The sequence below is a fragment of the Vanessa cardui genome, chromosome 20 (genome assembly GCF_905220365.1).
Source record: "Vanessa cardui chromosome 20, ilVanCard2.1, whole genome shotgun sequence".
NCBI lineage: Eukaryota > Metazoa > Arthropoda > Insecta > Lepidoptera > Nymphalidae > Vanessa > Vanessa cardui.
The window spans coordinates 11177603-11190444 of NC_061142.1; the positions used below are offsets into that span (position 1 = coordinate 11177603).

General features: G+C 32.2%; 1 protein-coding gene across 1 annotated transcript; it reads right to left on the bottom strand.

The window, feature by feature from the left end:
- Positions 1-1911: 1911 nt before the first annotated feature.
- On the bottom strand, positions 1912-7515 carry LOC124538312. The gene is made up of 9 exons (XM_047115340.1): positions 6912-7515; positions 6089-6268; positions 5688-5881; positions 4892-5025; positions 4470-4597; positions 3795-4035; positions 3312-3447; positions 3004-3088; positions 1912-2085 (listed from the first exon to the last, which is right to left on the bottom strand). Exons 1-9 carry the CDS (start codon positions 7467-7469, stop codon positions 1936-1938), a joined length of 1806 nt encoding a protein of 601 aa, XP_046971296.1. The 5' UTR covers positions 7470-7515; the 3' UTR covers positions 1912-1935.
- Positions 7516-12842: the final 5327 nt, after the last annotated feature.

The following is a 12842-nucleotide window of genomic DNA, read 5'->3' on the forward strand; positions in this document are numbered from 1 at the left end:
TTCGTTTTCTTTTCTTTCTCATAATAATTCAATCCTCAAATCTATGAAATATAATATAAGTATATGTATTTTTTCTTTTGATGGGCGAAATGTTTAATTGTCAGTGTTGCCAGTTGAATAATTTCGAATAAGTCCATCCTAATAATTCTGTCGTGAATAATCTGTATGAGTAGTTTTTGTACATAGTTCCATGTTTTGACTACGTAGCCCTATTGAATGGACCTCATTAACATTATGCTTTGTTTTAAGACCTCATTTACTAATAACAATCGATTCACTTCATTACATGGAATACCCATTTTTTTAAAGTTTGGTGTTCACTAGACAAATATATTTGTGTCGTTTTATTTTTGTAATATATTAATATATATTTGTGTTGTGTATATTACTATTGAGAGATTAAATAAAATGTTCAATGCCTTACTAAATTAAAAAAATAATATATCTTTAAAACATTTTGTATAAAGTTAAATGAACAAAAAGTAAATGGTGATTTTTTAAGTATTTTTTTGTTTGAACAATTCTTAAAAAATAATAATATGGAAACGAAATAATTATTACTAGTTACTACGATGTATTTCATATTATTTGGAATACGTAAAGGTTAAAGTGTAGTGAATATGGTCGCAGTGAATACGAAACTGATTAAAATGGGTAATAAAATGAATTGTACTTCGTTGAACTCATTATTGCTTTTGTACTTGTTAGGTGTTTCAAAATTTGTCATTATTATATTTGCCTTCGAAACGCTTTGTACTTAAAAATCATCGTTAACAATTACTGGATGTGTAGAAATTAGTCGATATTTCATTCTGGCGTTATTTATATATAAAAATAATTTCAGTGCAACTTAAAATCAATAATGGTACAATATCTCAATTATAATAAAAAATATTAGTACATTGTTTGTTAAATACCTAAATGACTTAATTAATAAATCGTTCGTTAAACCAGATTTGATTCTAAGTTGTATCCAAAGTAAATGATTCATTTCCTCTCATGTAAATAGAGAAATACTTTTGTACCTGCTCCGGATCGTTAGGGTCTTTATAAATGTGGGATTAGAAAATATCTATTATAATGACAACATATGCCATTACCGATCTTATTACGTAGTAAGGAATGCATTTTGAATTGTAAAATAGAATAACTTCATTAATATAAAAAGCGAATATGAATTCTCTACGCGAGTAATAAGGTTGATATCGGCATGCGATGTAACATGGGCTTGATAGTTGTTTAATTTTTAATATTGTCACTAAAGTTGGAATTTTTTCGATATTTAGTTCGGATTTTTTTTATCGATGTCGATTTGCTTTCATAAGTCCTTTTCGGGTCATTTTTAGTCATAATAATTATTAACGTATTTTTTTTTTATTTGACAACTTATCGGTATATCTTTGTCTATGATCTTGCGTCATGCATGGATTTGTCTGCGTTTAGTTTTTTTTTTTTAATTTAGATAATGTTTTCTTCTATTTTGTGAATTAGACCAAATATATCTGGCAGTGGGTTTTGAATTGAAATATTTTTTATGTCCATCCGAGGCGAATAGTTAGTTAGTAGGTTTATCGTCTGGTTGTTTTTTTTTTTTTTTAATTATAATTTTGCTTTCGTATGAAAGTCGACAAGTGTGTCTCGTTATATCTAGTAGACGCTTGAACAATAAATAAATACCTGTACGTACTTTAAATATTTTTTATTTTACACATTCAAATGATTCCCCAAAATAGTCCTTTAGCGTAAACATTTTTACTTTAAAATTTATTGTAAGATTAATACTATTGAACAATATCTTAAATGAAATTATGGGAAAATAATTAAGTTTTTTTTTAGATGACTAGAAGCAAAAAAAATACAATTAATTTATATCCCATTAAGAACCATAATCTTTATCATATTGTGAAGTATAAAGAAGGTTTTTTTAATGAATGACTAAATGTTGTAGTTCTCTAAAGATCTAATGAGGTCTTGTTGCTTCACATGAGCGTTGTATGCGAACTGCTCTTCAGTGTCGTCAGACTCTTCTGGTTTACGGCGCTTTACCTGTTTCGCTTTCCACGCATCCACTTTTTGTTGGAATTTCTGAAAGAAAGGCGACTGAATTTTAGTAAAAAAAAATTTGGCACCAAGTGTTTTATCAATACAAATATTATCTGTGATTTTTTAAGAGTCACGATGAATCGTGAAATAATGTGCCAAGTAAGTGTAGTTGATTATGTCTTTGAATACTTTGCTACCTTATCTTGATTCGTTTTTATCCGTTGCCAATTGATAGTCTGTTTTATAAACCAGTAAAATAAAAAATAAAAAATAGTTCGATAAATAAAAACATGCCCCCGGTTGCCCTTTTAATGGTACGACGCCGTGTCGTGTGAACTCTTTCACATTATCCACGCTCGACGGCTGTTGCAGAGTTTCCAACCTGGAGCTTTCCCATACCACATCAGAACACTATAGAATACCGATCTTCATACCATTCCATAACACAAGTGCTTTAGCTACATACATTGGGATCAGAGTAATGTATGTGATGTTGTCTCAAATTTATTTATTAAAAAAAAAATATTTGGCTATGTTGAGAAAATAACTGCTGTATCCTGGTTTCTTAACGGGCCAGTGGCAGTTGCCTGATCTCATGGCAGGATGATGACTGGCAAAGTTTATACGAACAATGTCGACTGGGTATAAAAAAATAGTAAATGAAAATGTATTCATTGTCCATGTCAGAAAAATGTCATGCCTGCGTTGTTGGTTAAAATGTTTTTCGTATTAAAATTGCTATGCATACTCTGTATTGTTGTGTGGGTTTGGAGGATAAGTGAGCCAGTGTAAATACATACACAAGGGACATACATATTAAGTTCTAGAGATTGGTAGTGCATTGGTAATGTAAGGAATGGTTAATATCTATTACAGTGCCATTGTCCATGGACGGTGGTGACCACTTTCCAATCGGTTGGCTCCTTTGCTCGTTCGCCTATTATAAAAATAAATGTTTACCTGTAGGCGATCTTTATATATTTTTTCACGATACGTCTTAGCTTCTTGTTTCATTTTCTCCAATTCGGTTTCTGTTTTCTTAAACCTATTCATTAAATAGTTATTTCTTATTGTCATATATACAAATGGCGCAGAAATGTATAATATATACTATAAGCAGAATGACGTAATCTTGGCAACATCGAAGTCGAAACTTATTTATTTGGGTAGGTACATTTTTTTAAAATTACATGAATTCCTAGGATTGAGACAACATTTATCGTCTGTAATGTTTACTAAAATACTTTAAGGTGTACACTTTAACGTACTTTAGCGACAGCAGCCTATGGGCTATGTGGTGTATGGGATTCTTTGGACGAGTCTCGGCTACGTCGTTCAAAACTTCAGGCAGAACGTGACCAAAAGTGTCACATAAATATTTTACTACTTTGGGGTCCAGTTTACCTTAAACGCATTGATATAATTATTGAAAAAAACCTTTTTAGCGACGATTATAATAACATTAGTTGCGCATTATATGTAATGTTTAATAAAACGGTACTCAAGGAAAAAAAAATTATGTCTGTTCTAAGTATGAAACTATGTGCTTTTATATATTTATTTACTTTGAAAAAGAAAAATAGTCTTTTTCTGCGTGAGTAAGTAAGGTACGGTTTAGTTCTAATTTATGTCGTCAGTAGAAGCCTCGTTTTTTTCTGGAATACAAGAACATAATTACGACAGACGGATAAAACTATACGTTAAGAAAAATAGTGCTTGTCACCATTTCTGGGAAAAATTATATTCTCTACCTTTTATATCAACAGGTTCTACGTCAGGTAATATAACTTCGTCGAGTGGATTTTTTATTGTCATATGACATTCTTCATTAACTTTTTCCGAATGCCCGCAATCCTGGGAAGCCTTTGAAAATAGATCTTTCTTGATTCTATAAGTGCTTGAACATGGAGCTAATTGATAAAGTTTTTCTCCATTTTCATTTAAAATAAAACGACCCATACTATCATAATAATATTTTTCATTCTCATTTGTCTAAAAAGTAAAAGCAAAAATTAAGTAACAGTCAGATGTGGTCTAGTGCTAGGTAAGGTATCGGTTTTCGTTTCGAAAAATTCGGTAATTTATATGAAAAATTTGAGATATAAGTCTCACATATAACCCATATGTGAGAGTGTCGAACAGGCGCAATTTATTAATAAATATAATTATATTATATGTTATATAAATTGAGTTATAAGTATAGCACTCAGGTATAATGTGGATTTGTGAATATTGTTCCACCAATGAAAAACAAATGGAACTCTGTTCAGGAGATTACCCCTTACACACAAACAGACATTTTTTTTAATATGCTTAGGCTTACGACAACAATTTCGGCATTTACATGCATTATCCTAAAGCATGTCTCAAAAAAAAATTCATTATTTATAAGAAAAAAAAATGTTTATCAAAGAATATTTTCGTACGTCAACAAAGTCCCCAACACAATTGACATGGTAACTCTTGAGACCATAGTCGAATATGTAGCACTGATGACCATACTCGTCTACATAATATGTGCCAACATTATCTGAATAGAAAACTCGATCTCGACCTAAAACATAAGACATTTATGAACAGTCAACGGGTTATTTGAAAATACAAGCAGAACTTATAACATTTTCTGATACGTTTCTTATTTTTAACATATGGTAAAAATTAAATTTAAATGTAAAACAATGAGTCCTTTATGTAGTCCTAATATCCCGGTAATATTTGTAACAGCTGTGTGAAACGTCTGGAAATGGCAGGAAATTTGTGAGTCAGTTATGAACTTGACAACAAACATGAATTGGCTTATTGACTCAATTGCCTTGCGATATTCAGTTTAAAAAAAACTGAATTTTACCTCTGACAGTAAAAAAAGTAACTAAAGCCTTCGCCGCGTTTAATTTCATTTCTCTTATTTGTTCCAACTTTTGCTTTAATTTCTCTTCCATCTTTGGCCAACATTTCAATTTTTCAGTTGGTATTTCAGTATCCCTAAAACAGATTCAAAAAATTGTTGGAAATGATAAGAAAGACTCAGTTAAATATTATTTACTAGATTGACAAGAACAGCATAAGCATGTTTTTATTTTTAGGTAATGTAGTCGTTTTATTTACGTTATAATTCATTGCTTTTCGAATTCCAACTTACGCCGATAGAACGACAGTGAGCAATATGGTTTAGACGGGTCTGCTAAGTGATGATCAGAGACCAGAGTCACTATCTAACCGAAACACGTCGAGATTTCCTCGAATTATTATTATAATATATTGAACACATTATGTTATTCTTAGGTCCGCCCTTCACCGGAAGTATTCGCCTGTATTATAACAGATTAGATTCGAGAATTACTTAAGCTAGTGAGAGGAATAGAGCATTACAGTCTACAGTTACACCAGTGAGAAAGGCGAACCAAGTATGCTATATAATAGTGCGTAACTTATTTCATTTTTTTTTGTCTACGTAAATAACATACCCAATCGAATCAATGTGCCTATTCGCTATGACTAATGTCTCCTATCTTGTAAAAAATAACTGTCCCGACTGAAAGTGAATACTAAATTAAATCATAGTCCATTGTTACATTACAGGATTTTCAAAATAATATTATGAAATCCAAATTGATATAACTATACGTGTAGCACGAAATTCTTACTTTAAAGAATAGAATAACTTCTCTTGTTCTAGAACTTTTTCTTCCACGGCTAGTACTTTTTTCAGCGTTTTCTCAATTTGTTGAAATTCGTGCATTCTCGATTCCCAATAATTAAATTCCTCTTGCAGACGTTGTGTCGGTATGAGTTTGGAATCTTCGATTTTGTCCTTAATTATTGCCATACTGCGTTGAACCTACGAAGTTTATATACACGTTAATGTTTATATTTTGTACTTTCAAACGTTTTAGGCCCCTACTTTTCTTAAAATCATAATGATAAAATATAATGTACCTGTAATATAAAATGAGGATATTTTTTTTTACAGAAACTGAGTTTTAAGCGAAGTTTTGAAAGATAATGAACGGAGTTGGTGGTAATATTGTTTTGTAAGTGAACTAACTTCAGCAAGTTCTACTGATGACCTTACGTCCTGTCGAGACAGCATGAGATGTTCCTTATTCTTCTCGTAAAGCCGGATTAACAAATGGGAAATATTTACTTCAGATATTTCTCGCATAGCACGCACGTTGTTTCGAAGGTGATTTGAAATCTCCTGTAGACTTACGCTCACACGATCAATCTGGTAAAAAAAATAGCATATCATGTTTCTCCAATGCGATTGATGATTCTACTAATGCACGGTGGATGCACCTGGGACGAAATTTCATCAGATTCTTACAGGATTCCCGACGATGTTTTTGTTTACTGTGCATGTCAATTATATGTTGGATACAAATTGTTATTTCGTTCGTCTAAACTAAGTGGTACTTGCCCAGGCATGATTTACGACAGCGAAAAACAGCAACAACAGCCTGTCAATTTCCCATTTCCGGGCTAAGGCCTTCTCTTCCTTTGAGGAGAAGGTTTGGAACATATTCCACCTCACCATTCCAATGCGGTTTGATAGAATACACATGTGGCATAATTTCTACGAAATTAGCACACATACAGGTTTCACATACAGGTTTCCTCACAGTGTTTTCCTTCACCGCTTAGTATGAGATGAATTTATAAACACAAATTAAGCACATGAATATTCAGTGGTGCCTGCCTGGGTTTGAACCCGTAGTCATCGGTTAAGATGCACGCGTTCTAACCACTGGGCCATCTTTAATTAGTTGCGAATATTCTTCGAAGTATATTATTATTCGAAGTTATACGAAATATAACGTTTCCATGACTCTGCTTAATTCATTATATAAAAATATAGATGAGCTACTAACAACTGAACTGAGTCCAAAAGCTATAAATTCGTTCGTAAAAACAATTATATCATTCTTCTTCTTCAATGAAATTGGAAAATGTTCTTTTGCGAATTCTTCAACTTTATCTTGCTTGTCAAGCCCATTCAGCTCTTCCTTAAATATTAAAAGTCTTTTCATGAAATCTTCAAATTTGATTTGTATATCATCATACGTTTCTTTCTCGAAAGGAGTTTCAATTGGCAGATATTGTTGTTCAAAATCAGCTTGTTCTTCTTGGTGTATTAATATTGTTTTATCCATCATTTGCATTAATTCTTCCTTACTCATGACGTGGCTACATCGGTCTGCCTCTTTTATGGCATTATCCATCTCTTCAATCCAGAGGTCGGTAAAGCTGTTAAGGATTGCTTTTAATTCACCATAGTAAGAATGATATGATCCATCTTCAAATTTTATTTGATCAAGAAGCCGTATATAATGTTTTAAAATTGGTGTTATATCGTTATTTAGTATAACATAAGGTTCATTTAACGATAATTCTCTTAACTTCCTTAAATATTCTTTATAACTATACATTATTGAAAATAAGTATTAAAAGATATCGTCAAAAAATTATTTGTAAGAAATGTGGTTTTAATGAAAATGGTTATCAAAATTATAAGTCATTTCATTTTATTTGTCAACCGTCGGCTGTTCATGTACTCTTTGCTGTCATATCTTACGTTAAACTACGAAAGAAATCCTAAAATTAATGTCCGATATTAATACTGTACTGTAAACACTTTTACGGATTGTTTGTGTCTGAATATTGTCAATTAGTACTGAAATTATACACATATATATAGGTCTGTATGGATAAATGTTGTACAGCCACTTTTTCTTTTACTTTTACTGCTGTGAAAAATAATCGCAAAATAGTATTTTTATACATCAATAGATTAATAATTGGCAAGAATTAGTAGCTTATCATAGATTACTGATGGAGTTCCACAAAGAAAATCATCAAGATTATGAAAACTTATATCGAATAAAATATGAAAATTTTCAATATTTATTCATTACAATTAAACAACTTATCAAATATAAATTAATACTCGATACTTGGACATAACGTGTTCATAAAGCGGTTAATGGGACACTAATTATTGTGTCAAATAAATTTTGCAAACAGAGACATTCGTGTTCATATTGAGACACTTCTACTTCACACTAATGTATACCCTGAGTGTACCGTGTATTGGGTCGTGGTAAGATTCTCGTACACAAATCGGAGTCACACCTGGACCAAATTTATGGTCTTTGTGTAAACAAATAAGCATAACCAGTGCCGTACATAATTACAACATACTGCACAATTATGTCCCAGTTGCCCGACCGGTCCGGATTTAGGAAATGGCAACCAGTGCAATAGGGAAGATACTATATTTTTATTTTTGTGATTATTTTAAAGATCTCCATATAGGTTAGGCCACAAGTATATTAAAAAACCATAACACTCTTATTTAAAGCAAAAAATCGATATCGTATATACTCGATGCGCGCAATATTGCGGAGTGTGATCTGGCTATGTGGAATAAACCACAAAAATGGTTCACAATAGTTCAAAATGTTAACTTTTTCCAACATTAAATTGCTGCACATCAAATTATTTTATGATGTTATTTTTTTAAATCATATATTTTAAATTGATAATATATCTAGATATTTGTCAATTCTTCTTATAGTTATTTGCTGTAGAAAGCGAAAGAAGGGCCGAAAGAAGGGCCATAGCAAAGTTTACATTTGATATAGTGTTGTTTTTAACATTAATTACGAATTAAAGTAAGTTGAAACGGAACTTATTTCAAAACGCTAATTAGCGTTCAGTGACGTCAATCCTGTTATGACTACTTATTTGAGGTTATAGTTGTAAAAAAGTGAATATTGAAACGAAAATTAATTGCGTTTTTGTCAATGCAGACTCCAGATTCCTATTTTCAGTTTGAAACATACATAACATGACGTATGTTATGTAATACGGCTAATTATACGGCTGTTAATACGGCTTTGTTTCACAGTATCGAGTAGTCCGTTTTAAATTTTGAAGTGACGTCATACGAAATATAGATCCGTTTGACATATGATATTTAAAAGTAAATTAATCACATGAAATGTCTTTTTAAATGTGTCTAATTTTATTCGTAATAAAACCATAATTCTATGGTGTTGCTTGTTTATTTATATCAATTTATTACGAATAATTAATATCAATGTCAGAAGAATATTCTATGCCATCTTATATATCAACCATGTCAAGATATCTTCGTCCTGAAACTTTTAATGTCGAACCTGATACGGCATCTGCAGATTTGCGATGGTCACACTGGAGGTATACATTCATGAACTTTATCTCAGAAGAAGCTTGTAACGAAACTGATGAAATGAAACTCAAATTATTAATAAATCATCTATCTCCTACCGTGTACTCCTATATACGCGATTATAAATCCTACGAGCATGCCTTATCATTATTAGATCACATATATTTAAAGCCTAAAAATGAAATTTTTGCTCGATATACTTTAGTTGCTCGAAAACAAAAACAGGATGAAACTATTACAGAATACGTACACGCACTGAAATTATTAGCACATGATTGCAATTTTAAAGCCGCGACTCCTGAAGAATATAAGAATGAATACATTCGTGACGCATTTGTTGCTGGGATCAAATCCCAAACAATACGACAGAGACTCTTAGAAAACACTACCTTAAGTTTAGATGAAGCCCTAAATCAAGCGATTGCTTTAGAAACAGCCGAACGAAATTCTCAAGGCTATATTAATAATAATTCTTTTAATCTAAATGCTCTTTCTAAGCAGGAACAAGAAACGCCAATTCAACAAAACTTAGCTATAGCAAATTATTCAAGAAAGAAGCAGTGCTTCTCATAATCTTTAATCATATCTATAAAAGTCAGCCCCTCTTAATTGTAAACAATCTTTGCGCAGACCTTATTATAGGGCATGACTTATTACAAAATCATTCAGTGCTTGAATTTCAGTTTGGAGGTAACCAAGGACCCCTGAAAGTCTGCAATATTATAGAAGCATCAGTTCCTCCTGCAACTTTATTTAGTAATTTATCTCCTAATATTAGACCAATAGCTATAAAATCCAAACGTTACTATTATAAATACTGAAATATCTAAATTACTAGAAGAAGGCGTCATTGAGCCCAGCGTATCTCCATTGCGAGCACAAGTATTTGTTACAGGAGGTGGTATACACCGAAAACGGCTTGTTATTGACTATTCGCTTACCATAAACAGATTTACAGAACTAGATGCATTTCCTCTACCTAGCATCGAGTCTATAATTGAAGAGGTTGCAAAATTTAATTATTTTAGCCAAATCGATCTAAAAAGCACTTATCACCAGGTACCAATTTTTTCATCTGAACGACAATATACAGCATTCGAAGCATGTGGTAAACTTTATCAATTTACAAGAATACCTTTTGGGGTAACAAACGGTGTCGCGGCCTTCCAGCGAGCATTACAATACATTATCGATACAGAAAAATTAGCAGGAACGTTCGCATATTTAGATGATGTCACTGTTTGTGGTAAGAGTAAAGATGACCACGATAGAAAACTTAATGAATTTATGAATGCAGTTAAGAAATACAAATTAACTCTAAACGAAAGTAAATGTGTCTGTGGAAGCGACTCTATAAATCTTTTAGGATACTCAATATACAATAATACGATTAAACCTGACAATGACCGTCTTAAACCACTACTGGATCTTCCAACTCCTACGGATTTACCAACCTTAAAAAGGACTTTAGGTTTATTTGCTCACTATTCCAAGTGGATCCAAATTTTTTCTCAGATCAGACCACTTATTGGTATTAAGCATTTTCCTTTAAACCAGGAGGCTGTTACATGTTTTAACTCTTTAAAGTCAGATGTTTGTAAATCTACTTTGGTAGTGGTCGACGAAAATGCAACATTCATGGTAGAAACAGATGCATCTGAATTTGCCATTGCTCTTACACTCTCTCAAAACGGTCGTCCAGTTGCATTTTTTCACGAACTTTAACTGAGTCTGAGTGCAAACATTCTTCTATACAAAAAGGAGGCAAGTGCAATTGTTGAATCTCTGCGTAAATGGCGGCACTATTTAATGGGTAGATATTTCTTGCTTTTAACTGATCAACAGTCTGTACTACAGACTTTGATTGAACATGAATACTACAGACTCTGTAGTATTCATGTTCAATCAAAAACATTCATGCAAAATAAAAAATGATAAAATTGAAAGATGGAGGCTTGAACTTTCCAGTTTTAAATTTGAAATTATTTATCGACCTGGTAAGGATAATACAGGCTGACGCTCTATCTAGAGTATGTGCTCATATTAATTTTGATAATAGTAAGTTGAAAGAAATTCACGAACTTCTTTGTAACCCTGGTGTAACAAGATTAGCACACTGGGTAAGGACGAAAAACCTTCCATACTCTATCAATGACATTAAACTTCTAACTACTTCCTGCAGAGTGTGTGCTGAAATCAAGCCTCGTTTCAATAAAAATAAATATCAACTCATAAAAGCTACTTCTCCATTTGAACGATTGAACATAGATTTTAAGGGACCCTTACCGTCTAACACGCAAAATAAATACATGTTAACGATTATGATGAATAGATACAGCCGATTTTCATTCGCTTATCTCTGCAAAGATATTATGACTGCAACGACTGTAATTAAATGTTTGAAGGATCTTTTCTTTATGTTTGGCACTCCGCTTTATGTACACTCTGACAGAGGAGCGACATTTATGTCTGAACAATTGAAGCAATTTTTTTACTCTCTTGGGATAGCTTGCAGTCGACCAACTCCATATAATCCCCAGGGGAATGGACAAGTTGAAAAACTTAATGGAACTCTTTGGAGAAACATACAATTATACCTCCGATCTAAAGATATGGAGATATCAGATTGGGAAAAAGCTTTACCAGTGGCTTTACACTCCATCAGGTCACTTTTATGTACTAGTACTAATGTAACTCCTCACGAAAGAATTTTCAACCATGCCCGAAGAACTTCAAACGGCGAATCATTTCCTTCTTGGATGTTAAATCCAGGATCTGTTTTAATGAAAAAGAACGTGAGAGCTACCAAGTACGATCCTATAGTTGAAGAGGTAGAGTTACTCCAGCCCAATCCCCAATATTCGTATGTCAGATTGTCAGATGGAAGAGAAACTACAATCTCTAACAGACAATTAGCTCCACTACCAGAAAATTTAGAAGATTGTAATGAAAATAATGAAATGCAAAATTCTGAAAATATTCAAGATGAAAATCCTATTCCTAATCAAGAATCTATTGAATATAATCAATCTCATGAACTTCCTTCCACGACTTCGTCATTTAAAGAACGTCGTTCAACACGAGAGCGAAGAATGCCGAACTATTTAAACGATTACGTATTGTCTTGAGAGAGGGGGTGAATGACATATAATATTTAAAAGTAAATTAATGACATGTCCTTTTAAATGTGTCTAAATTTATTCGTAATAAAACCATAATTCTATGGTGTGGCTTATTTATTTATATCACCGTTTTCGCGTGAAAATTAGAATAATGACATTTTGAAACGACTGACTCTCTCCGACTCGCGGATCAGAAAAATTGATCGACTTAATTATCGCGTTTTTGTGATAAAACTATTATTTCGCAAATTATTTTAACCGCTTTTCCCAAATGATTTCCCGTTGATTTGAGCGAAAAATCCAATAATTTTCTGCCATCTGTACGCTGAACCTATTTTCATTTGTTATTAACAAAATATAATGTCTAAATTATAATAATAGTGGCATTGAATTGCGTAAATAATTCTCTAAATATAACAACAATAAAAAATAATAATTGTTTAAATTATCTGCAAACAGAACTGTCA

Bases quoted from the DNA above. Each gene is read 5' to 3' on its own strand.
- LOC124538312 (XM_047115340.1), bottom strand. From the start codon at position 7,469: ATGTATAGTTATAAAGAATATTTAAGGAAGTTAAGAGAATTATCGTTA. The intron at 3,448-3,794 runs GTAGAGAATATA...AATGCGTTTAAG, and splicing joins AGAACCTGTTGATATAAAAG to GTAAACTGGACCCCAAAGTA. The intron at 3,089-3,311 runs GTACGTTAAAGT...TTTAATGAATAG, and splicing joins CATAGGCTGCTGTCGCTAAA to GTTTAAGAAAACAGAAACCG.